Here is a 27,325-nt window from a genome sequence, read left to right as displayed (position 1 = left end):
CAGACTGCACTTGGTTTTGTTTGGACAGAAATGCCAGACATGAAAGGGAGGGGAAGTCTGTAATTGTGTCCGGAGTTATGACATGATTGGATTTCCTTTATTCAGCCACTTTTCGCTCTGAGGGTTGTGTGTGTTTGACCTTTTCACTGAGTTTCTGGTCTCTTTAATCACCTTTTGCAGCAGCACATGCAGATGCTCACATATATGAGATTACACAGGGCAGAAGAAATAGTTTGCTCTGCTGGTTCAATACATTATTTTTCAAGTAGTGTACACTACCAGTCAAAAGTTTGGACACACCTTCTCATTCAATAGTTTTTATTTATTTTAATTATTTTCAACATTGTAGATTAATACTGAAGACATCAAAAATATGGTTTTGCCATAATCTGGATTACAACAGTAGTCAAACAGGGCTATCCATTGTGTACTAACCCTACCTCTGAACAACACAACTGATGGTCTCAAACACATTAAGAAGGCAAGTCATTCTGCAAATGAACTCTTGACAAGGCTCATGTTCATTAGAAACCATTCCAGGAGACCACTTCATGAAGCAGACTGAGAGAATACCAAGAGTGTGCAAAGCTGTCATAAAGGAAAAAGGGGGCTACTTTACAGAATATAAAATATAAAACAGATTCTGCTTTGTTTAACACTTTTTTTTAACATTAAATGATTCCATATATGTTCTCTCATAGTTTTGATGTCTTCAGTATTAATCTACAGTGTTTACAATCATTAAAATAAATACAAACCCTTGAATGAGAAGGTATTTCCAAACTTTTGACTGGTAGTGTATTTTTATGGGCTTGTTTCGGCTCTACCTGCATTACCAGTAAATACCGGCGTGTTTCATGCTGTAAAGAAAGCTATGCTCACTCTTTTGAAATACTGTAGATGTTCCCTTCATCAGGGGAATTCAACAGAGTTTACTGTAATTAACATATATCTATTTTTTTACAGGACTCCTTATTGAACACATAAAGCTGCTGCTTTACACCTTCACAAATAATCATGATATGGTCACCATTCACTGACAGCTGGAGCAGGAGGAGTACAAAAGATGCAATATGAGATGTACACTGTGTTTATACCACCATCTAGTGGTCAATGAGTATAACTTTTGCAGTGTAAACATCATCCAGTGAGCTGCTAGATGAACAGAAACAAAGAGACATTGTGAGTTTGGCATGAATGATTTCTCATTTTGTGGCCTGAATATAATCAAACCTGGAGGAACAGAGACTTGTGTGCATGTGGAGATAATGTGGCTTATCAGGATCAGAATCAGAAATACTTCATTTATCCCGGGGAGGGAAATTCTGTCACTACAGAGCTCTTATAAACAGCACGTAAGAAAGTCAAATATCAATAGAAGAAGGAATAAAATAAGATTTAAATACAAATAAATTAAAATAAGATGAAATAATAATAAAGTATATACAGATGCGCAGAATAGTTAGAAATCATCTTTGTAAAAAAGCGCTGGAAATGAAGGTGATATATAAAAGGATGTTAAAGAGGCAGGGATATATTTCTATTCAATAAAAGGGGATGAACTTGTGTTCATTATTTCCACTGAAAAACTCACCTTTTCCAGCAAGCATACTCACTCTAATCTGTCTCTTTGAGCCTGGAATGACTTCCCCTCCCCTTTCATTTTTCTAGTATTGTATCTTTATTCTAATGTATTTATGTATTTATTTACTGCTGAGTGTTGCTTTTATTATTGCTATGTTGTAATGTGACCTTGAGTGTCCAGAAAGGGGCCTATAAATAAAATGAATTATTATTATTACTTTCACAGAGTCTGTATCCTAAAGAATGAAGAGAGTGAATGAATGAAAAATCCAACTCATGACCACTCTGATTTATAATGCAAACATTTATTGGTATAATATCTCATATTATTTAATAGATATCATTCTGTTAAATACATATGTACTCAGCCTGTGTGTATCTATGGGCAGGCGTTTCACATTCAGGTCCAGTTGGGTTCAGTGCAGTGATGAACAGATCATTGTCTTGTCAGATTCTCTTCATCCCAACATACGAGCAAATTTAGAGCTGACGTTAATCTAACATTTCACTTTGTTTTTGTTTGTTATTCTTCACTTTACCCTCCTTCATTTTTCATACTTAAAAGAAAGTCATCAAATTTCCTTGACAATGCCTTTCTATTCACCAAGCATCAGTCTCCTTAGAGGAGGGACAGAGTGTCCTCCCTGAGGTCCTCCTCCATGGTGCTAATGTGAACCTTCGGGGGAATGCATTGTGGGTCAGCTGTGGAGACAGGCACGGGGGGCTGATAGGGAACAATCAGTGATCAGTGAAGGTCCAGGTGGAGACACTACAATCTTTCAGGGGCTGGGTTAGTCCAGTTTTCAAACTAACATGGACTCTGCTGGGACTAGGGGACGATACCTAACTTAGGATCAGGTGCTTTTGAACTTGCAAGGGAACAAGGCAATTCAATATTATAGTGTCCATGTCAGGAAGAATACCGGAGTCAATTAGTTCTTGAGCAGAGCTTTAAGAGATAGTTAAATTGTTTTAAGTTGGGCTGTGTGAGGCAAATGTCAAAATGAACTTCATCACCCACAGGTCATCTCTGTTTACAGGTTCTAAAGCGGATTAGGCAGGCGGGCTTTGGTGTATTCAGGGAAAACTGTGCATGTGGAGAGCAAAAGCAGGCAGACACACTGCCATCATGACTGCCTGACTTCTCTGTGGCCACCTGATGATAATTTATTTATCTCTATAAAGATACATCTTCATGTAAGTGCAGCTGACACAAAGTTTAAGATCAAATATTTAAACTTCAGAGACAGAAACACCTGAGTTATTAAAAGTAATTTTCACTTCCTGACTCTTTTGAATGCATCGGAAATTATTAATCCCATCATTTCAACAAATATTTTAGTACAGACCTGAAAAAGTTTACATTTTACCACTTCACAGACACCATCATGATTCTGCTATTTCTGCAAACTTCAGACTTGAAAATTCTTTCTTGTTTGGGCTCAAACCGCTGAAGTAAGCCCGAGTGAAGCCTCTGTTTAACTTACTATCTACTGTTAAACTGAGGCTCACTTGAAACAGATGCATGGGCGCTACTCCAGGGATGCATTGGACCAAAAGGTAGCCTGGAAATTGTTGAACGCTGGCTATCGGCTACACTGACATTTTTAAAAAGTTGGCATCAGTGCCTGGAGGAGATGTCAATCATAGTCTTTGTTGAGAATCTGTCCCGATAATCGTCTCTGAAGCTAGGCTATACACTGCTGCAGGTGGGGTCAACACACCTTTACCCAAATTTAGCTACTTTTAAACAATTCTGAATCTAATCATTGAGACATTTTGCACTTTGTTTCGGCATAATTTGCATATGAACTCTTGCATGCTCTTCAGCCTGTTGTGTACTGGTCAGCTGTTGGAGTGTGCAAGTGTTGAATGAGAGAAATCTTCTGTGGACTCTCCTGTGGGTTATAAACTCACTATTGACAAATACCTCACACAACCCCACTTAATTAAATCCCTTTAATGCTTTTGTGAATCTTTAATTTATAGACCTCCTCCACGTTTTCACTTGTGCCAATAAAGCTCAAGACACTACTTGACTCCTCTGAGACAGAGCGTGTTTGTGAAGAACTCATCCAGGTGCTCTGCAGGATAAATTAGTTTGGTTTTTCAGGGGTGGGATGCATTCATGCTTTTGTCGGTGAAGCAGCAGCGGTAAGGATCCTGATGGTGGACAATCTTTGTAAGTGGATTCATCCCTAAGAGTACAGTTCCGTCTGTGGTCTGAGGGTGCTCAGAAGGAGTGTCACTGTTGATGGAGAAAGGCATCAAGGGGACTGTTGAGATACACCCTGTTTGTTTGGTGGTGTGTGTGTGTGTTTGTGTCCATGTGCGCCTGAGTGTGTAAGTGTGTGTGTTTGTGTGTGTGACTTAGCTTTGCTTCAAGAGTTCAGGTAAATATAGCAGCTGATGTGTCTTCAGACAGACACAAATACATCCAGTCCAAGTTTGATCTGCTTCAAGTGTGCACAATGACATCAGAACACAATCTTGGGTTCAGTTCAGGCTCGTTTGAACAAATCTCATTGTAGTCAGCATAGATTGATCCCAAAAAAAAAAGAGTCCATTCTGTGGTCTTGTTCTTTCTGTGCAGATGTGGACCGATGCAGGGGTCTCAGAGGAAAGGGTTGTGGCTGTGTGTGTGTGTCTGGGACTGGGTGCGAGTTGCCGGGCGAGGAGAGAGCGGGAGGAGGGGCTGCGGGAGGTTGGAGGGAAGGTCCAGGAGTCCGGCAGGAGGTTGTGTCATGGATGAAGGGAGGACAGGCGGGTGGTGGTGCAGAGGGAGAGGCAGAGATGGGCTGTAGGAGAGCATGTGGGGGGGGCAGTGGGGATGTGGAGTGTGGTCGCATTTGGTTGAGGGTGAGGCGAGGCTGGTCGCAGTGGAAGGGGTTGGTGGGAGACGGAGCACTCAGACCTGGATTGAGAGAAGAAAGACCTTTAAATAAATAAAAACAATCTTCTGCACGTGCATTATGCGACTCCTAGGATAGCTGTATGTTACCTGAGAGGAAGGGGTTGTTGTGCATTTTGGAAGTGGCATTTGTGGGTATCAGGGCATCTAAGTTCACCAGCGAGGCCCCTGTAGGGCCAAGGAAGGTCTCTGGGGTTCGACACACACGTGTAGCCGGGGCGCTGAGAGGTGGAGCTAGCCGCGACAGATCGAACATCTCTGGGCTGGATGATTCTCGTCCATTCACCAAGGGTTTCACCGGAGTGTCGGCCCCAAAGGGATCTGTCTTTGAATCCGCTTCAACAAAAGGGTCAGAGTCCACCTTTACTCCGAACAGCTCAGCCTCTGCGAGAATAAAGATTGTCACAAAATTAGATTAAAGTCAAATCAATAAATGTAATAACTAGAAAACCATGATCGTGAAAATGGACTACACAAGTGTTCATGTTCCTTCCTGTGATCATCCTTGGAATTTTCCATTCAGTGCACGACGACTTGTACCACAAGCTGATTTGATTTACAAGGACACCACAGTGGGTCTTACTTAACTTTGTACAAACATGTTTCTCTACACCAGTGTTAATTTTGGCGGCTATTTTAGATTTAGTCTTAATCTTTAGACGAAAATGCCTGGTAGTTTTAGTCACATTTTAGTCTTTTCAGCCCTTTATAGTTTTAGTCTAGTTTTAGTAGACAAATCTCAAAACGTTTAAAGGTGACATATCATGCAAAATTGACTTTTTAATGGTTCTCTACCTGAAATATGTGTCCCTGGCATGTCTACAAACCCCCCGAGAATGAAAAAAATCCATTCTGCCCGTTTTGATTTCTCCACCTTTCTGTAAATGTGTGTGAAACGAGCCGTTTCAGACTTCTGTGTTTTTGTTACGTAACAACAATATCCGGTCTGTCACGGAGTCAGAGCTCGGAGCTTGTTCAGCCCACAGAATGTATAGAATAATACTGAATCCCCCCTCCGTTTTTCATTACCTGCAACACAAAGGTCGGTTTTACTCCCCACGTCTGCAGATTTGAAGATCTAGTGGATGATTTTTATTTATCATGGATAAGTGCTAGCGCTAGTTAGCATAGCTACATAGCTACATGTCGTAGCTGTAGCTGTGTACCAAGACACACGTCTACAGGCGCCTCTCCGTCAGGATCAGATTCTGGATCAGATTCAGAGGGTTGAAGTAACGTGATCTTCCTGAGGGGGCGTGGTCAGAGGGAAAACAGAGTGTTCTGAGTAGAACTGAAGAAGAGGGCTTTTCAGGCATGCCAAAATCTGATTTCAAAGTGTTTTTTTGAGCATAAACTTTAAAGGCATGTTTTGGGGACCTCTTAGACCAATATATATATTGATGAAAAAAGCGTGATATGTCACCTTTAAGTCTTTGATTTTTGCCGAAACATCTTCACTCTTTAAATAATTCATGTAGTCGATCAGATATCTGTATCAGGGTTATACCAAGTGTTAAAATCCTCAACATTTCACTCCTTTAACACTTTTGCTTGTGTAATATCTTAAGTTAAATAATTCAGCCTGTCCCTGTTAAAAAGTCAAAAGAAAACATTCTTGATGTGACCGCTGTGACTGTATTTTGATTCTCTTGATTCACAGAAAAATGCCATGTAAGGGCTGTAATGCATATTTACGGCGGTCCTTGAATGTACAGTTGTGCTCATAAGTTTACATACCCTGGCAGAATTTATGGTTTCTTGAGTAGTTTCTGTTTTCTTTATGATACAAAAAGAGTAAACACAGTTGTTTGATAAAAATTTTGCTTCACCCAACCACTAACCATGAGTGAAAAAAAAAATTATCTTATCATTCATATTCTCTGAAAAATGGGCAAAAAAAATCACAAATTCTGCCAGGGTATGTAAACTTATGCGCACAACTGTACCTGCAGTGACAGACGCACTGGACAGACAGCCAGTTCATGGCACTCTGAAATGCATCTGCATCTTTGATGACAAGGAGTTGATCCAAACTTACTAAATGTGTCTGATGTTTCACCAAACTGGATTAAATCAAGCTCTAGACGCAGAGCTTTTTATAGTGAGAGAGGCAAAAAACGGCAAACATCAAATAGCCCTTAAACAGAAACAGACGTCCCCCTGTTGTGTCTTTGTCACTAACGCACACCAGGGGTAAAAATCCTCCAAGAAGATGAGACAGATGCATGGAGGCGGGGTTCATAAAGCACACCTGCTGCAGGTAGAGACCAAGCTAACACTGAGCCCCTCAGATAATAACTCAGCCTGTCACAGGAATGCATCACTTTTATCTTTAAAGATGCACAGCGTGTCTCGTCAACAAAATCAAAACATACTTTCATCAGTTTTTATTATCAGTGATGCACTTTAGCTCGTCATAGTCTTGTTTGCCTCATGAAAAGAGTGTCGTTGACGAACATTTATCGTCATAATTCTTGTTAAAGAAGTTAACACTGCTCTCCACATACTGTCAATAAAGGAGACTTTTCATCTCTGTATGATCTGTGCTGCAGCTTGTCTGGCTGTTCTGTGTCACTACCTGTAGGACTTGCAGGTTGAGGGGAGGACAACTGAGGAACCTCTGATTTCGGCTTCTCCTCTTCCTGTCCATCAAATGGATCGGCCCCATCTCCGTCTGCATGTCCGACAGAGAACAGTTTCAGCCAACATCACACATAATTCTCTGCATATTGATAAGGGGAGTGTTTTCTGAAAGGTACCTCCGTCTGTTGGGCTCTCCCATGAGTGGTTGACAGGACTGGAGGAGACGGGCACAGCTTCCCAGGGGTCTGTGTGTGAGTTTTCACACGGAGCCCACGGATTGGATGCCGTTGAGGATGAAGGTGGGGCTGCCCAAGGGCTGCCGATCACAGGAGTGCTGGACTGAACTGCTGTGAAGGAGACAAGGAACACAAAGTCAGTTTAAAGTTTGAAGCTGACACAAAGAAATGGAGCGTCTTTGAGCTCCTGTGTGGATGAGTTGGTACGTCCATGTTGAGACACCCACCTGCGGTCTCCCAGGGGTCAGAGGTGACTTCACAGGTGGGTTGGGAAGAGTTCCAAGGGTCCTTCGAGGGAGGTTTGCCCTCGGATGAAGGGCCAAATATGTCCACCAGGTCCAGCATGGCTGACTAAAGAGGGGGGAAAAATGTTGGAAAAACCTCTTTCAGACCTGAGGTATTGGAGCTAATAACGTCACTCAGCAGATTACTATAATTAAGTTAATGTAAAACACAAGTTAAATATTCAAGGTGCAAATCTCAGTGAAGTTAAACGGTTGAGTCAGAATTTGTGGTTCAATCAAGCAAATATGGGAAGGCTGTGCTTAATTGATTTTAATGACCGTCCAATGACATTCATGCGTCCTCAGATCGTAATATTTCAGATGTACTCAAATGATTAAAGACATTATCATTCATCCACAGATATATAAACTGTAAGCATGGTTCTGACAAACAACAGACAAACAGAAAGACAAACAAATACAAATTTAAGTCTATTTATTTTACAGTATTTTCTTCATGCCCCCACCAGGAAATAGCTGGTTCATAAAGGTGTTGCTCTTTACCCTCATAATAAATATAAAGTTGCCTATGTCCCCCTGCACCTCTACAAAGACCTGTATATTTATAACATATTTATATCAGCAGGTGCATTTCAAAGTTTCTTGGGAGACTCTTTCTTCTTCACTGATCTGTTATTGTAAAGATTTTTTTAACACACCGGGGAGTCAATGCTGGATAACACAGATGTTTTGTCATATAAATATAATATTATAATATAATATGATTTATTTCACCTAAAGAGATGCATTATCTGGGTCTTTACAGCAGAGTTAAGAGCTTGAATGCTTCAGGATGAGTTTGTCAGGTTGCATCTGCTCTGTCACATTTCCTCTGCAGCAGCTGGCAGAGCAGCTTCTCTCAGCAGAGCACGCAGCAGTGCAGGCTGTTATAAAACTGTTTACTGCTCAACTTCAACACACCCTGCACGTATGACTTTACTCTGACAACAGACTGTAACCTAACTAAGCTTAGACATATTTTAATAATAAAGGTTACACAGCTGATCTCTAATCCATGGATGTCTATGGTACTCATCCTAAACAGCAGTATCAGATAGATCATAGAAAATCAAAGGTCATGGTTGATGATAGAGATAATCCTAACTTTGACGTGTACCTGACCTTTATGAAAATGTTGTTTCAGGACAGTGACGTTCTCAGCAAATCACCTCAAAACAAAGTGAGTTTGACTTCTTTGTAATCAGTGATCAGTTTTCTTGCTTTGAACTCAAACAGTGTTGACTTGTGATCATCTGTGTGTTTGTCCATTACATTGAGGAGTGGGAGGGGCTGAACGAGTGGAAAGTGCACTCACTCTTTTCATCTCCAAGGAAAAAAATACATTTCAAGCCTCATGTGGGTTAATTAAAAAATATATTTAAAATGGGCCTTAGAGTCTCTGGAAACGTAAATGGAATATTTAAAATTCACATAGAATATCAAAATGTAATGTTGAATCAAGCTTCTACAAAAAACTGAGTGATAATAAACATCAATAACTCTGAAAAAACTCTGTTAAAAGCAGCTTATTTTACAGGTCAGAGCATTTCTCAGGACTGTGTGGGCGTGGCCTGTCTCTTTGATTGAAAATAAAAGTTTCATACCGATCTACTCTAGTGTCTCTTTCACTTTAAGCTATGATCCGCTTAATTGTAAATGGTTATGTGTATTATCGTCATACGGTCACCATAATGCAGTCTTTGGGTCAGTGAAGAAAAAAACCAAACATTAGATGATTCGTCGACTAAGGCAAGAACTGATGAATCAGATTCGACGAAGCAAATCCTTAGTCGGGGTCACCCCTAGTTTTATCACTCCGTAGTCTCCGGGGCATCAGGACCATGGGACACCCGGAGCAGAGGAGGCTGAAGTGTAGTATGTGCACGCAGAGGAGCTCGGCTCCGAGTGTCAGACGGAGCTGTTTGTCTAAACTCTGAGCTGTTTGGGGAAAGTTAGTGAACTGGTCCTGGGGAAAGTTAGTGAACTGGTCCTGAGGAAAGTTAGTGAACCGGTCCTGGGGAAAGTTAGTGAACCGGTCCTGAGGGAAAGTTAGTGAACTGGTCCTGGGGAAAGTTAGTGAACCGGTCCTGGGGAAAGTTAGTGAACCGGTCCTTGGGAAAGTTAGTGAACCGGTCCTGGGGAAAGTTAGTGAACCGGTCCTGAGGGAAAGTTAGTGAACTGGTCCTGGGGAAAGTTAGTGAACCGGTCCTTGGGAAAGTTAGTGAACCGGTCCTGGGGAAAGTTAGTGAACCGGTCCTGAGGGAAAGTTAGTGAACTGGTCCTGGGGAAAGTTAGTGAACCGGTCCTGGGGAAAGTTAGTGAACCGGTCCTGAGGGAAAGTTAGTGAACTGGTCCTGGGGAAAGTTAGTGAACCGGTCCTGGGGAAAGTTAGTGAACCGGTCCTGAGGAAAGTTAGTGAACCAGTCCTGGGGAAAGTTAGTGAACCGGTCCTGGGGAAAGTTAGTGAACCGGTCCTGAGGAAAGTTAGTGAACCGGTCCTGAGGAAAGTTAGTGAACCGGTCCTGGGGAAAGTTAGTGAACCGGTCCTGAGGAAAGTTAGTGAACTGGTCCTGAGGAAAGTTAGTGAACTGGTCCTGGGGAAAGTTAGTGAACCGGTCCTGGGGAAAGTTAGTGAACCGGTCCTGAGGAAAGTTAGTGAACCAGTCCTGGGGAAAGTTAGTGGATGGATCCTGAGGAAAAGTTAGTGAACCAGTACTGAGGAAAGTTAGTGAACCAGTCCTGGGGAAAGTCATTGAACCAGTCCTGGGGAAAGTCATTGAACCAGTCCTGTGGAAAGTCAGTGAACTGGTCCTGGGGAAAGTTAGTGAACCGGTCCTGGGGAAAGTTAGTGAACTGGTCCTGGGGACAGTCCAGTCCTGAGGAAAGTTAGAGGACGGGTCCTGAGGGAAAGTTAGTGAACTGGTCCTGGGGACAGTCCAGTCCTGAGGAAAGTTAGAGGACGGGTCCTGGGTAAAGTTAGTAAACCGGTCCTGAGGAAAATTAGTGAACTGGTCCTGGGGAAAGTTAGTGAACCGGTCCTTAGGAAAGTCAGTGGACTGGTCCTGGGGAAAGTTAGTGAACTGGGAAATGAGCCGAGCATGTGCGGGACTGCTTTAGCCACTCGACCGCAACTCAACTCAACCGCATCCCAAAGTGTCCTCAAATCCACCGCATTTATGAAAACAGAAGAATGACAACAAGCTGTCATCTTCATGGTGGATGTGCAGACAGGGACACACGAGCACAGCGGTGCAAAGAGCAGAGAGACAGCTATACAGACAGATTTATAGGCAGTACGTGATTAGCAAACAAGCTAACAGCTAAGACAACACTGAGGGGAGCTGACTGAGACGTCAGGAGACGGTCCGAGCAGGAGCGGAGTAGTCTTGTTGAACATGTGTGCGCGTGACTCAGTGTTTCATTTCTGATTGGTTGGATATTTATTACGTAATGAAATCAGGTTAAACCAGCCCCCTTAAAACCCAGTGTGAAAACGTGTTCGAAAACGTAATTGAACAAAAGTAATTGAAGTTCAGTTCTAATATTTTTACATCATTTTTAGTATTTACATATGGTCTGAAATATCATAGGTAGAATGTTTTTGTTGATTTGGGGTTCCCAGGGCCTCTAAGACTCGCCTCAAAACACACTCTTATATTTTGGCATTTGAGTCCTCTCGCCCTGAAAAGGTTTCAATTCCCAATGCTGTGCTTTCCTTCCCGTTTTTTTTGTCTCTTTTTCAAATAATTGATTGGTTTGGTCTCACATCGTGTTTTTTGTTTTATTTTATTGATTGATTTAATTTATTTTTTTCATGTATTTTACAGCACTTTGGTCAGCTTCTGCTGTGTTTTTAAATGTGCTTTATAAATAAATTTGACTTGACTTGAAATACTTCATCATATTTGAAGAGATCTGCTTAGAGTATCACAATAAATCGTATCGCCAGATTCTTGTTAATACACATCTGCGTTCACACCTCTGTTCACCTCAACTTCACTTAGAAATGTTACCAGGGGGCTGGCAGGATATATTCGAGGTAGTGTCTCCATGTTTCTGTCACACACGCAGCTCACCTGAAAAATTCCAAAAGTTTCTCCCTTCCTTTTCTGGTTTTCTGTCTTCTATATTTTTTCTATGGAGCACCCGAGAGCTCAAAGGTTTCACATATAAGAAACATTAGAAACTCAATTACAAGGTGTGGCGACCTTTACATAAGGCAGCCGCTGACTCTGATTGGCTCTTTGACAGGCCAATGAGTAAGGGAGCTGGTGTGCAACGAGATAAGGAGTACGCTTTCAGGGAAATGTCATGCTGAGCTCAAGGTTAGCGAACAGAGTCATTATTATTCGACAGACTCCCCTTCTCTCTCTTTCTCCCTCTCTCTCTCTCTCTCTCTCTCTCAGCCCTCGAGTGTTTCTCTCTCACTCCTTCCCTCGTGGTTTTCATCCAAGTCTTCTTGTTTTGTTTCTGTCCCTTTTCTCTTTGTCCGCACTACAAACTCCACTTCACTCGCCAAATGTCTGCCAGCTACCACCTACAAACAAACCCGCCCACCTCTCAATGCAAACACACACTCTCGTAGCATGCATGCGCCCACACACATACTGTACAGCACACACACACACACACACACACACACACACACACACACACACACACACACACACACACGTTTCTATGCTCACCTCCTGTGTCCTCGACTGGCTCTCTCTCCTGCTCTCATCCAGGGCCTTCTGCAACTGAGAATCGTCTCCTTGGCGACAGCATTGCTCCTGCAGGGGCGGCATCGTGACATCATCAACATTATCGCCATGAGGGTGAATGCAAAACACACACACACACACACGCATGCACGCACGCACGCACGCACGCACGCACGCACGCACGCACGCACGCACGCACACACACACACACACACACACACACACACACACACACACACACACACACAAACACTCCAGCTTGAAATGAAACACTTGTGGTTTTGGCTCAAAGAAAACTTGTGATGCTTTTGTTTGGTTGAAATAATGAGCCAAGTTATCGAGTCGACACCAAACCTTCTCTCTCCTTCTTTTCTCTCTTTCTCTGTAGATCCAGACTAGTGAAGGAAATGTTTGCACTTTGTTTCCCATGAATATAAACTTACTGTACTGAAAGATCAGCTGATGCTACCTCTGTCCCTTTGTCTTGAACTATTCCTTTGCATTATACCAAACCTTATTCTCCTCTTATTCTATTCTTCTGAACAAACTATTCATGTAGCATCGTAATCCTTGAAAAACAACATTTCCTCTCAGTGTATAAGGTTTTAATTACAATACAGAAACTTGAGCTGAGGTTTTCAGTCTGTGACTGTGCCCGGGTTGTTTTTCAGGGACAATTTAATCAATTTAAAAAAGTTAGGGCCATTAAAACATTCATTTTGGAACTTTTACCTCAAGAGAAATATTAACTTGATTAAGGCAACATATACTGTATTATCCTATTTAAAAAAATAAGTAAAATCCTGACAAATCAAATTAGACAGCAGTTTATCTGTAAATGCATTCTAAAGCATCTGATTTTTTAAAAATAAACTACATTAAGGATAAAAAAACCAACTGATAATATACAAAGTGGATGTAGCGCCTACAACGAGCCAAAAGCCGCTGAGAGGCTGAGGTTGGACCTAGTAAAGTGTCTGACGCACTAATAGCAGTAATCACTGATTTACTTAAAAGGAAGTTTAACCTTTTATTAATGAAAAAGGATAATCAACTCATGAAAAAGTGCACAAAGAGATGATTAAAGTGATCAAAAGAAAATAGCGGTCAACATAAAGTAGGGAGACCCAGCTCACCCTCTCTCTCCATCCTCCAAACCAAAGAAAACAGGTTGCCTAAATGATCTGAATATCCCGTCCCTAACACATGACCCCTATATAACCTAATTAACGGACCCCACAATAAACCATATCATAAACAAACAACAAAGATAACACCACAAACAATAACCTACCCTAAACCTCAAAACTCAAATCCTTAGTGGCTCCTACAGTGGAGCCAGATATTACAGCCTTTATTGGATTGATTTTTATGTATGCTGAGCTTTGGCTGTCAGACTTGTCTTAAGTGAATTAATTTTCATACACACACACAAAAAAAATGTATCAGTTTGAAAAAAAATATCTTGTTAAGTTTGGAGATTTTAAAATCCAGTTTAAGAGTTAAAAGTTGAGTGCATAAGAAGTGTGGTGCATTTATTGCACGATGATTTAAGCTCTATTAAGTGTGCTTTTATTGGTTTATTAAACACATAATGTAAACAATAACTTACAAAACTGCAGAATGCATCAATTATGATTTAAAATAAACCTCATACATGCATTATGTTATCTATAACTTGTACAAATGAATTTGTACACCTCACAGGGTTAAATCCTTCAAAGTTTTAATGGCCGTTTTAACATTTCATCACTATTTTGGGCATACTGTATAGATATCTTAAACTCCATTAGTCTTTGATGATAGGTGTTAATAAAAGTGTTTGCCCTGAGCTTTTATTAAGAAGAAGAGGAGAGGTGAACAACATCTAAACGCTTTAGGAGAAAACAGCGGAGGCCCAGAGAAGAAGACAGAAGGTGTTTCATGTACACAGAAGCGTTTTGGTAAAGATGTATGAGCAACGCCATCAAATCCCCACAAGGACACACACTGGAGGGTTAGGAGTACGAGTGATGAGGACTGAGGTGTGTCTTTGTGTGTGTGTGTACCTACTCGTGCTCCTTTTGGATAAGGCTTAAAGCGATCTGTACTTGTGTGTCTTCATCCATCTCTATGGTAACAGGGGAAGGGAAGGCGAGCTCGAGGCAGGTGGGCGAATGTTCAGAGTTTGTAACAAATTTTTATTATTGGAATTATCATGAGGCAATGAGACATGTGGCTGCAGCACAGAGGAAGAGCTTGTGTGTGTGTGTGTGTGTGTGTGTGTGTGTGTGTGTGTGTGTGTGTGTGTGTGTGTGTGTGTGTGTGTGTGTTTGGTGGGAGAGTATGATGACGCACCAGAAGAGGACAGTATCATAAAATCAGTGCTTGTGTATGCGTGTGTGTGTGTGTGTGTGTGTGTGTGTGTGTGTGTGTGCGTGTGCGTGTGCGTGTGTGTGCATGTGTGTGTGTACCTTTTGACTCTCCTCCCTGCTCATGGCTAAAGCCAGCTGGAGCTGCAGCTCTTCCTCCCCGCTGGTCTGAGGTCGGGCCTGCTCCAGGTCTGAGGCGGCGCGAGGGGACGAGGACGAGGCTGCAGAGGGAAGAAGTGAGGGAGGAACAAATTGGTCGGCCTGACGTGAGTTTGCATTAGCCAACGCACAGAGGCGAGGAGCGCAGGAAGTGCTGGGCTGATCTGAATATTTCCAGGCCTGCACTGCGGTATTGATAATCTATGAGGTGGATTGTCCAAAGTGCTGGGCAACAGCACAAAATCACATTTCAGCGGGGATCAGCCTTGAATACAGAGGTGTATTTTTATCACTCTATCCATTTATTCACCGCGGCGCTAACACAGGAATAAGCTGAGTGCTCCAGAAAGGTCCTAAATTTAAAGTATCAATAATGCTTCTGGTATATACACTACCAGTCCAAAGTTTGGACACAACTTCTCATTCAATGGTTTGCATTTATTTTAATTATTTTCAACATTTTAGATTAATACTGAAGACATCAAAACTATGAAATAATCTGGTTTTCCCATAATCTGGATTACAACAGTAGTCAAATAGGGCTATCCATTGTGTACTAACCCTACCTCTGAACAACACAACTGATGGTCTCAAACACATTAAGAAGGCAAGTCATTCTACAAATGAACTCTTGACAAGGCTCATGTTAATTAGAAACCATTCCAGGAGACCACTTCATGAAGCAGACTGAGAGAATACCAAGAGTATGCAAAGCTGTCATGAAGGAAAAAGGGGGCTACTTTACAGAATCTAAAATATAAAACATATTCTGCTTTGTTGAACACTTTTTTGTTCATTAAATAATTCTATATATGTTCTTTCATAGTTTTGATGTCTGTGGTATTAATCTACAGTGTTTACAATCATTAAAATAAATACAAACCCTTCAATGAGAAGGTGTTTCCAAACTTTTGACTGGTAGTGTATAACCAGCAGCCTTTATGTTATTCTAACCAACGTGCTGTAGAGCGATGGGTCTCCATAGAGTGCACGAATACACGAATAAGACCAACTAACCAAAAACCAAACAGGCCACAAAAATGTTTGTCTCTGCTGTCATACTGAGCAGGAACCTGAAAGGGTGTCCAAACTTTTGACTGGTAGTGTACCAATGTATCAAATGACAGAGTGACAATGTGAACAGGGATTGTAAATGTACAAGTTGATAAACTTGAGTAAAAACTAAAGGTGTCAGGACCTTTGCGGTCAGAGCCCCCCGACAGTGGAACAGCCTGCCAGAGGAAATCAGACACGCAGAGTCAGTCCCTCATTTTATTTCACCACTCACGACACACCTTTATAGTAAAGCTTTTATTTTGTGAATTTATTTTAATTTTTAACGCTTTACCTCTCTGCTTTTACTGTCAGTTTGCTTTTATTACTTCTCTGCTTTTATTGTGTTTTTATTATTATTATTATTATTTTGGGCCGAGCACCGACAAGGTCAGTGAAGGCCAAATGGGAACCCTAAGGATTTTTTTATTCTTTCTTTCTTTCTTTCTTTCTTTCTTTCTTTCTTTCTTTCTTTCTTTCTTTCTTTCTGTCTACCCTCATAATGAATTGCCTTGAATTGGGAGCTGTCAACATACCCCGAATATCCCCAAAAAATTCCACATGCATCAGGCCTGTCGAAAAATGTGTTATTTTGGTGGTCCTGTGAAAGAACTTGCAAAAGTGGCTCAATAGCGCCCCCTTCAATTTACAAATTTCAAAGGGCCAGCCCCTCAACACGGTTCAACCTACATGCATGACATTTTTACATCTATCAGGCCAAGACCTACAAAAAAGCCTCTGAACGTCGTGGTGAAATCCAGGAAGTTGGCCGTCTTTTGTTTTCCTCAGTTTTTCACCTGAATTCTCAAGGGTACGAAAAAGAGATCCTGGCCTCTGCCTTTTCTCTGATCAAGTCCAAAGCATATTCTGTAGTTATTAATATTATTCATATTATTCATATTATTATTATAAACAGGAAACTATCTGCAGCTTCTACTTAGCTGATTAAAGCTTTCTCCAGAGTTTTTCTAGAAGTTAAATTTTGGGTCTAAGCCTTATTCCAGAGACATGATGCTGACAGTACAAAGACCGACAAGGACAGATGATCTGCCCACGACCTCACCGGCCTCTTTAATGATAACCTGTTCTTGTCTCCAGTTAAGGGATCACTGAAACAGCTCATCTTGGTGAAGGTAATGACAGACTGGAGGGTAGAGGAGAGTCATAGGCTGTGTTTGAAATCATTTACTCATTCAGTACTTTCTACCCAGTGAGTTCTCTGTCAAGGTCTGGATATTGAGCTTATCAGCATGGTCAAAACCAGCGTCAGACACGACTCGCTGTCTCGCCACGCATGTATAATGACATCAATGCTGTCGCACTTGTCATGAGTTGCTTTTGTAAGGTTCTGTCTCCTCCCTGTTTGTTATTTCCTGGGTTATTTTGTAGTCTCATGTCTTGCGTTGCAGCATTCCATATAACATTTCCTGTTTTATTTTGTAGTTCTTCCTGCCTGAGTGTTTGTTAGTTTTACTTCCTGCCCGTGTGTTTCCCTCCAGTTTTTGTTGCATACCTGTCACACCTGTGTTAGATTACCCTCTGTGGATGTAGTCTCTGTGTTTCCTCTCTTGTGCTGCGAACTTCCCTGCGATTACCAGTTTCTTGTGAATTTTAGTTGTAAGTTTTTGTTTTAACTCGGTTTTGGTTTATTAAATGTTTTTTTGTTTAAAGGTGACATATCACGCTTTTTTCATCAATATATATTGGTCTAAGAGGTCCCCAAAACATGTCTTTAAAGTTTATGCTCAAAAAAACACTTTGAAATCAGATTTTGGCATGCCTGAAAAGCCCTCTTCTTCAGTCCTCCTCAGAACAGTCTGTTTTCTCTCTGACCACGCCCCCTCAGGAAGTGGATGTGCGTCGGCTCTCCAGCACGTTGATCTAATGTTTACATGTTGGCTGAATATACACGGCTGCTGTTACTTCAACCCTCTGCATCTGATCCAGAATCTGATCCTGACGGAGAGGCGCCTGTAGCAGGACCTTTCTGAAGGATTGGTCACAGATTTTGTGTTTCTTGTTGTTTTATTTGTCAGTATGTCGACGTGTGTCTTGGTACACAGCTACAGCTACAGCTATGAACATGTGGCTATGCTAACTAGCGCTAGCACTTATCCATGATAAATAAAAATCATCCACTAGATCTTCAAATCTGCAGACGTTGGGAGTAAAACCGCCCTTTGTGTTTATTAAGACAGCCTACAACTAGCATGCCTCCCTCCTAAGCTCCTTGTTAGCACACATTTGTGCAGGTAATGAAAAACAGAGGGGGGATTCAGTATTATTTTATACAGTCTATGGGCTGAACAAGCTCTGAGCTCTGACTCCGTGATAGACCGGATATTGTTGTTACGTAACAAAAACACGGAAGTCTGAAACGGCTCGTTTCACACACATTTACAGAAAGGTGGAGAAATCAGAACAGGGGCAGAATGGATTTTTTTCATTCTCGGGGGGTTTGTAGACATGCCAGGGAAACATATTTCAGGTAGAGAACCATTAAAAAGTCCATTTTGCATGATATGTCACCTTTAAGTCTGCACTTCTTGCACAGTGAAAATGTGCAGCTCAATGCTGACTGGGGATCAATTTCAAATAACTGCATGAATAACACTGATTACCAATATTATGCTGAGTGTATTTATACATAATAATCAATACAACAAACCTAAAATAAAGTCTTTTGAATAAACAATGAAACAAATGTTTCCTGCCACAACTCACTTATTTCTCTCACATCTCTAATCACCACCTCGTCCCTCTGCGGTTTTCCTTTGCACCACGATGCATTGTGGGATACAATGAGTCTATATGGTACGATAATTCTCACTCATTATTGGTCCAGCTCTACAAAACAATGACTTCCCTTACAGTGTATTTTGTAGTGAGTAGTGGTTGATTACAGACACAGTCTTAAGCTCACTGCAAACACAAAACCAGCTGAGCCTCAACAGAGAGCCCAGAGAGGGACAGAAAACCACTGAACAGACTGATCAGGAGGGCCAGCTCTGTCCCTGGGCTCCATAGAGGAGGTGGGTGAGAGGAGGATGTAAGCCAAGCTGACATCCATCATGAACAATCCCTCTCTGCCCCTGCATGAGATGGTGGAGTCCCTGAGCAGCTCCTTCAGCAGCAGGCTGAGACACCCACCCTACAAGCTACCGCAGGTCCTTCATCCCGTCTGCAATCAGACAGCAGCACTGGATTCTAACTAATTCACAAGACGCTGTGCAGATACTCAAAACATCTCTTATCGCTGCTGTGCAATAACTCTGTAACTATTGTTCTTTCTCGGGCTATGCTCACTGCATCATTCACTGCACATCATTATGGTTCATACTGAGTGTGTTTAGCAACATGGTGCAATAACTAAACTATGCACAAGTAGAAAGTTTCCGTAGTGAATATTTCATATATTTATTATTTTATTATATTTTATATTATTTGAATTTTTACCTTTAATTATTGTATTATAACTTTGTATGTATATCATCATACTCTCCTGTCTCTTGCTGAAGACTACTGTAACAAAAAACATTCCCCCTATAGGGGATCAGTAAAGTCTATCTTATCTTATCTTACAGGAAGGGTTGTCATTCCTGTGCCTTATTGCCAAATGTTACTGTGTTGTTATTGAATGTTACCTTATTAATAACAACTTCTTTTGTCCGCTAACACAAAAAATATCTGCTTTTCAGTCTCCTGTTGAGGTTTGCTCCTACTTTCTGAAAGCTAGGGTTGGTAGCCACAGAGAACTAGCATACATTTTTAAAGAAGCATTTCCTCAGGACTCCGTCTACCCCCCCCCCCCCCTTGGAGCTCCTCCAAAACGGCGCCCCCGCTCACATGCACAAGCACCGCTAATTCCTGACCATATGATGGTGACTGATTCCAAACCGGTCCTCAGCACATTGTTTGTGTTGTGCACTACGTCAACTCATGTCTCACTCAGCGGTAAGAAAACATCAAAACATTCTCATAGTGAAAGTTAAAAACACAAACAAACATGAAATGTACGCTTTGCAGGAGGCGGGCAGAACGGCAGGACGGGATTTGATTGGTTTCATCATTTGGCTCCTGATGGCAGGGATTGGTTGGTGTTTTCCCAGGTATGCTCCTTTTGTTCGCTCTTTTTTAAGAACACATTATGTATTGATTGCCATCCGGACATAAAGATCATTTTAACCAGTATAACAAAAAGTGTATCTAAATCTGACTACCAACCCCAGCGTAAAATGTGTAATGACCTCATTGTAGATTAAAAAATCTACATCTGCTGTTTTGATCATCACCTATAAGATCTACGAGAAAACTAAATCACACATAACAGAAGTGTAAGATTAAATCTTCATCATAAGGGTTAGTAAAAGGTGTTTCATGGTCTCATTGTTTTGGACTGTCTAAACAGAGTTAATAATCAGTCACGACTCTGGCTCTTAAAATCCACTGTGCACTCACTGCTCGGCTCCAGAGAGTGGACAGACACTGTTAAAGACCAGCTTGTGAACATAATTGAGTACCTCGCCGCTACAGTGCCAGATATTTCCCTCAGGAGTTTGTGAAGAACCAAAAAAAGATCCAAAACACAATTCCAAAAAGAGCGCCTGATGGTCAAAGCTTTAACTCACAGTTAAAGGAGGATGGGGAGCCTCTGGAGCGGCTGAACTCCTCCCCATACAGCACGGCCATGCTGGGCTGGCTTGTTCGCCTGCCTGGGTGGTAAGATGGCGGTATACCTCCATACACACCACTACCACCACTACTACTACCACCGCCGCCACTTCCTCCCCCAGCCATCCGCTCCTTGGTCTTCAGGGCCTGACTCCTCTCCTGACGGAGCCGCTCCTCATCACGGAGGAGACACACCAGTTGTCGAGCCTTTTCTCTCACGTTGGCTCCCTGGTCTCTGCCGTCTCGGTCTACGTACTGGAAGTCACGCAGCGTCTGAACCAAACATAGACGAGAGATAGTTACATGATCGCACAGAACACAATGTCATCTTTTTTATCACTCCTCTGTGTGATTCTCTTTTTTCTCCATATTTTACTTTTACTCTTTGATATAGGATGATTGTTCCCTCCAAGTGTTTGATCGTTTTGTGTCGACTGTACTGATAATTTCCTTTCTTTATCAGTAACAAGATATTCAGATTATCTAAAAAAGAACTCCAGGATGAGTGGCGCATGTGAAGGTAACAACAAAAGGTAATCTAAATGAACAATAAACTATAAAGAAGCACTTTTAATGTAACATCCTCGTTCCTGAGGTTCACCTCCAGTACCTGAATAGTGAATGCGTTCTCCCGGCACTGCTGAGCCACTCTCTCTGATCCTGTCTTCAGTAGGTAATCCAACAGAGTCAGGGCCTGCAGGATAACACTCATTAACACACACCAAAATAACATACTACTCTTTTAGGGATAGAAATATGTCAAAATAACATAAACATGATTCAATAGCGCGGCTGCAGGGATGTGTTTCAGGAGATATAGACAGAAGAGAATGATAAAACTATACTTAAGATATCTTACATATATGAATCTCTCCAAAACATTGGTGTAAAGAACTATAAAGTGATCACATAGTGGTAGGGAAGGGGAAAGTAGAGCAATATATCAGAGGTGAGGACCGTCTCAAAAAAATGCTGCAACAAGTCAGAGTCTTCAGCTAAATGGCATTTTTCTAAAGCAAAATTAAACGTGTTTACAGCCTGCTTTCAGCCTCATTTCTTTATTTGTAACCCATTTTAGGAACTACTCCTCAAAGCAGACGGCCATATTTGATTCCAACATGCAGCCCTTTACCACATGTTTCTCCCCTCTTCCTATGTTTCTCTTCCGGTCTATCTCAATAATGACATAAAATAAAAAACACCTCAAAACAACAATGTTTTAAAAAAACATCAAGGTGCAGCTGAAGGTGAAAACTGCATGTTTTGGAGATCAAAGTTAACCAATTCAGAAGATTTCTGTCCGCACAAAATTCGATGATAATTTAGGAAGTGGTTTGGAGGCTTTGAGGCTTTAACAAAGTGGCTCACCAACCAGCCATCAAATGCCTTCCTGAAAGCTGTGCTGCAAACTGAAACTGGCAGAGACTCTTAGAAAAACCCTCAGACATAAATAAAAAGTACAAACAGCAGGCTGAAGTGTGAAGGTGAAGTGTGTTTGAGAAGTAGGAGAAGAAAGGGAACAAGGGAAGGATGAAAGTGTTGTTCAGTGGAGTCAGGGATGAGCTGAAGAATAGTTACAGCTACTTTACCATAGACTGTATAAAATAATGGACGTAGTATCCTCGACGTCACCCATCTGTTTCTGAAGCGCTGTTTTGAGGCCAATCGGTGGTGGGAGCCATATTGCTGCTGTTGAGTGATTGTGACGTAAAGAGGCGGGCTTTGAGCCTCCTAGCCAACAGCTACAGTGTTCCCGCCTGTCAATCAAGTCAGCTGTACCTCTCATTGGAAGGCTCATAATCTCAATATATTTGAAATTACTGTGCTGTGAATAAATTCAACCCGTTCAGTGTGTGCCGATTGAGAAATGAGCTATCCAGACTACGCTCGTCTTTTGTACCAGGCTGTAAACATGTTTATTTCTGCTGTAAAGATCGTCTTTTTTAAATTGGTGTGTATGTGGTTTACGGTTCTTCATATTTTTAGACCGGAGGTTGCAGCTTGATAATTGCTCCTTGTTTCTCCTCCTAGCTAACATATCTGTAATGATTCTTCAGCTAGTTAATGTAGCTAACGTACAAGCAACAACCGCTGGTCTAAAAATATGAGGCCAATGCGGAAGTGTTAAAAACTGCAGTTCATCGAGGATCCACTTGAGGCTGGCTCCGGAAGTCACATACACACCAATTTAAAAAAGCCGATCTTTACAGCAGAAATAAACATGTTTACAGCCTGGTACAAAAGACAAGTGTAGTCTGGATAAGGCTGTCAACGAATATTTTAAATTCGAATATATATTCGAATATTAAAAAAAAACGGAGATTTGATTGTGAAAATGAATATTCGACTGTGGAAAAAAAACACGTCGGCGGCTGCTTTGCGAGTGGGCGCACTGCATGACGGGTCAGGGACAGGTCACAGGAGTCACACATGCACAGCGTGAAGCAGACGGCAGAGAGAAATCCTTCCGTCCCCGGATCCTCAGTGCGCTCTGAACGCGTCTTTTCCTCCGCTGGGAACATAGTGAATAAAAAGAGATCGGGCCTCTTCACATGTGGACTGTCTTGTGTTTTTGGCAAATAACCTGTCAGGCCTAAGACCCTACACTGACAGTAGACTAAAAGAGCCCGACAATCAGTGACACTGGGATAAAATGCAGTTTTTCCTCTTTTTTTTTATACAAGCGCCAAGAATGTAAGTGGACTACTTTTTCGCTTTTAACTTCAATTAATGTTAATAATATTTGCTTCAATCACTGAATGAAGCCTGCTTATATTAGGGACAAGAGTCAGGACCTTTAATTGCTCGCACAAGTCTTGTTTAGCACTCACGCAGCGCATTACCATAGACTGTAAATAAAAATGGACAGCATTGCTCCGCCTCTTCCCATTGTACAGTTTTGAAGCCAAAAAATCCCTCTCCTGGGCGCCGCCATTGTGCAGCCAGAGCCTGTGAAGCCACTGTAATAAGCTCCACCCTACAGAATAGCGTCACAAGACGCTGTGTGTCCTTTGAAGTTTCCCTCTACGGCGGCTGTGAATCAAAGCAAACCCGGAAGTAAAACCCCGTTTTTAAACTCTAATAATTAACGAAAAAGAAACTTTTCAGAAAAAAGAGGCCTTGAACACAAAACAGTCAAATACTAACTACATATCACCACAGCATACGGATGTGAGAAACATTCGTACGACGTGTATTTATTTTTTAAAGTTTGACTGCTCCCCCATTCAAATGAATGGGGGAGACAGCTTTTTTGACCTATACTGCAGCCAGCCACCAGGGGGCAGTCACAGTGCTGAAAGCCTCACCACCAGCCACCGGAACCTCTCCTTTACGCATTACACACAGAGAGGGGAGGGGGGCGAGCGAGCGGTCTCCGGTGTTACGGTATAGACCATTAGGTAATTTACAATGTTAAAATGTCATTTAGCAGACGCTTTTATCCAAAGCGACGTACATACGAGAACAAGAACAACACAAGCAAAGATCTAGACAAGAGGAAACAAGATCAATACGAGTAACAAAGTGCTTCAAGTCAATTTGGGTGCAGGTACTGCCAAGCAGTGTAAAGGCAATGCACAAAAATAAGTAAGGAATTTTTAATTTTTTTTCGAAATAAGGAACATCTACAATGAAGCAACCAAACAATTTATGACCTTCCATTATCATCATCAACAATTAACATCACCACAATAATGACCAAAGTACCAAGTGCTCACTCAAGAGCTGAACACAGATTCCCAGAGTAGAGCAGGACAGTGTGAGTCAACTGTAGCTGGAAGACATGATCTGCCACTGGGGACAACAGTGGAGAACAGTCTAGCTAAGTGCATAGTGCTTCCTAAAGAGCTGGGTCTTTAGCTGTCTTTTGAAAGTAGAGAGGGACTCTGCAGATCGAATGGAGTTGGCCAATTCATTCCAACATTTAGGGGCAACAGAAGAGAAGAGTCGAGCTAGTGGTTTTGAGGCCTAGTGTGCTGGGAGCACTAGGCGCTTTTCAGAGGCTGAGCGTAGCGGGCGAGAAGGGCAGTAATTTACTTGTTTTGTAATGTGTAGGTATGTTTTAGGCATGTTATATCTTAAATAAAAATACATATACAAGTAGTTATGTCTCCTTGTATTAGTTTGTCCACCTGTTATTGACATAATGCGCAAATATAGATATTCGAATGGTTCGAACCTATGGGTTTTTTTAGAGCGAAAAATATTCGAACGTCATTATGGAGCAATTTTGACAGGCCTAAGTCTGGGTAGCTCATTTCTCGATCGACACACACTGTATGGGGGGTGAACTTTTTCATAACACGGCAATTTCGAAGACATTAAGATTACAAGTCTTCCAATGAGAGGCACAGCTGACTTGATTGACAGGCGGGAACACTGTAGCTGTTGGCGAGGAGGCTCAAAGCCCGCCTCTTTACGACACAATGCAACATTCAACATTTCCAACTTGGCTGCCGCTGACGATTGGCCTCAAAACAGCTCTTCAGAAACAGATGGGTGACGTCACGGATACTACGTCCATATTTTATACAGTCTATTGCAATTAATCACTAAACATTAATGGATGAGTGTGATTGAAGCAGCTTGCTCTAATTTGTTCTGATATTCTTCTTTCTCATGCTGCTCAGATACAGTATGTGTTGTTTTAAACTCTGTGTTGTTGCACTTTGAGATTAGCTTTAAATGTTTATCCATAAAATATATCATTACTGTTGTTATCATTTGGTGAAATCTGACAGCAGCTCGTCTTCGTCATCTTCTCACCTTGTAGACATGTCTCCAGTTCTTGCCGCTGTCGTTGAGGCGTTTCCACACCATGCCCATGACCTCTGCAAACGCCACCACGTTAAAGGTCAGGTCAGCGATCTCTGACATGAGAGACGAGGACGGGCCCCATGGATCGTTCGAGGTGGCCTCACGGACCTGCACATCACCAGCAGAGAAACAATGAACTCATTTTGTCTTCATATTTACATTTTATATTTTAAGCTCCTGTAATCCAGCGATACTGTCTCAATTAAAAAAAAGTCTGATATTAAAGAGTAGAAATAAGGGTCATTAGTTAAAGTTAACCTCATCGTTCTTCTAATAAGAGCAGCAGCAAATCAACAACACTCGAAGACAGCATTCAAAATACCTTGATCTCCGCCTCCGAATAGTTGTGCACAATATTCTTCACCTGTCGTCGTAGGGCTGAGGTTGTCATGGTGACAGATGATGGAGGATGTAGAGGGATAGAAAGAAAACAAACACTCAACAGGTGAAGAGGGGGGGGGGCAAGGACTGGAGGAGAAGAGAGGGGGGGAGAGGAGCGGCAGCTACGGCAATGAAGGCTCCTCTTCTCTGTCAGGACGCCACTGGAAGACAGAGATAAACAAAATATTACCACAAAGTCAACACAGCTCTTTTCATAATCTATAACTGATCATGGGCTTTATTCTGTTTTTCAAAGACTGGCACTGTGACCACACAGACGTCACCGGTCATCCAGTCTCTAGAGTCTGGCACTGCAAGTCCCATAATCCCCGGCATGTAAACACAGGTTATAGATCCAGTGAGTGAACGTGAGTAATGCTGACAGATACGTCTTCTTCAGCTCAGATGTGCCATGCTAACATGTTTATGTAACAGTAGGTAAGGAATGCCGATTGTATCAACCATCTAATTTCTCTCTCTGGGCAACACAGAGAGACTGATTCACGCTTTTATAACCAGCAGGCTCGACTACTTCAAAGCTCTCATTTCTGGTCTTCCAAAGAATATAATAAACAAACTGCAATAAAGACAAAAAGGAGCAGCAAGAGTTTTAACGAAGACCAGAAGGAGAGCACACATTGCGCCTGTTTTAAAATCTTCACATTGGCTGGCTGTTTCTTTTCGTGTTGATTTTAAAATGATTTTACTAGTTTTTAATGTGCTGCATGGCCTCGCACCAGACTACATCTCTGAGATGCTTTAGGTGTTTAAACCAGGAAGGCTTCTCAGATTCTCTGGCTCCTCTCTTTTAGCTGTTCCTCAGAGGAGAACAGAAACTTTTGGTGACTTTTGTTTGGGTTTAAGAATTGAATTATTTTACTTTTTAAATTTATATTGATTTAAATGTTGTTTTATTGTTATTTATTTATTTTTTTAATCTAATTAAAAAATATATATATAATAATCTACTCAGCATTATTGACATTTTTTAGCCTAAATTTTATTATCAACTCTCATCCTTACCATTTTTAAATCTATATATTTTAGCTATTTACATTCTTAATATTAATTTGATGCTTTAACTTGTTTTAATTACACATATTTTATTGTTGTTGGTGTGCATTAGTCTCTATTTTAAAATGCATTTTAGTTCTTTAAAGGTGACATATCACGCTCTTTTTCATCAATATATATTGGTCTAGAGGTCCCCAAAACATGTCTTTAAAGTTTATGCTCAAAAAAACACTTTGAAATCAGATTTTGGCATGCCTGAAAAACTCTCTTTGTCAGCCCTGCTCAGAACAGTCTGTTTTCTCTCTGACCACGCCCCCTCAGGAAGTGGATGTGCCTCGGCTGTCCAGCACGTTGATCTAATGTTTACATGTTGGCTGAATATACACGGCTGCTCAGAGATCGCGTTACTTCAACCCTCTGAATCTGATCCAGAATCTGATCCTGACGGAGAGGCGCCTGCAGCAGGACCTTTCTGAACGATTGGTCACAGATTTAGTGTTTCTTGTTGTTTTGTTTGTCAGTATGTCGATGTGTGTCTTGGTACACAGCTACGAACATGTAGCTATGTGGCTAT

At 41.6% G+C, this 27,325-nt stretch overlaps 1 protein-coding gene across 1 annotated transcript; it reads right to left on the bottom strand.

Moving 5' to 3' along the window:
• Nucleotides 1-1,873: 1,873 nt before the first annotated feature.
• epn3b (epsin 3b) lies at nt 1,874-25,801 on the bottom strand. Its single transcript, XM_034687121.1, is given in 12 exon segments — nt 1,874-4,405; nt 4,407-4,498; nt 4,586-4,879; nt 7,074-7,169; nt 7,255-7,425; nt 7,542-7,665; nt 12,287-12,373; nt 14,758-14,876; nt 20,496-20,811; nt 21,149-21,232; nt 25,306-25,464; nt 25,679-25,801. Coding segments are annotated over 12 exon segments (1,818 nt in total). The 5' UTR covers nt 25,748-25,801; the 3' UTR covers nt 1,874-4,198.
• Between the last annotated feature and the right edge of the window lie 1,524 nt (nt 25,802-27,325).

Source organism: Notolabrus celidotus, chromosome 7 (assembly GCF_009762535.1).
Source record: "Notolabrus celidotus isolate fNotCel1 chromosome 7, fNotCel1.pri, whole genome shotgun sequence".
Lineage (NCBI taxonomy): Eukaryota > Metazoa > Chordata > Actinopteri > Labriformes > Labridae > Notolabrus > Notolabrus celidotus.
This window is presented reverse-complemented; position numbering and strand designations above follow the sequence as displayed.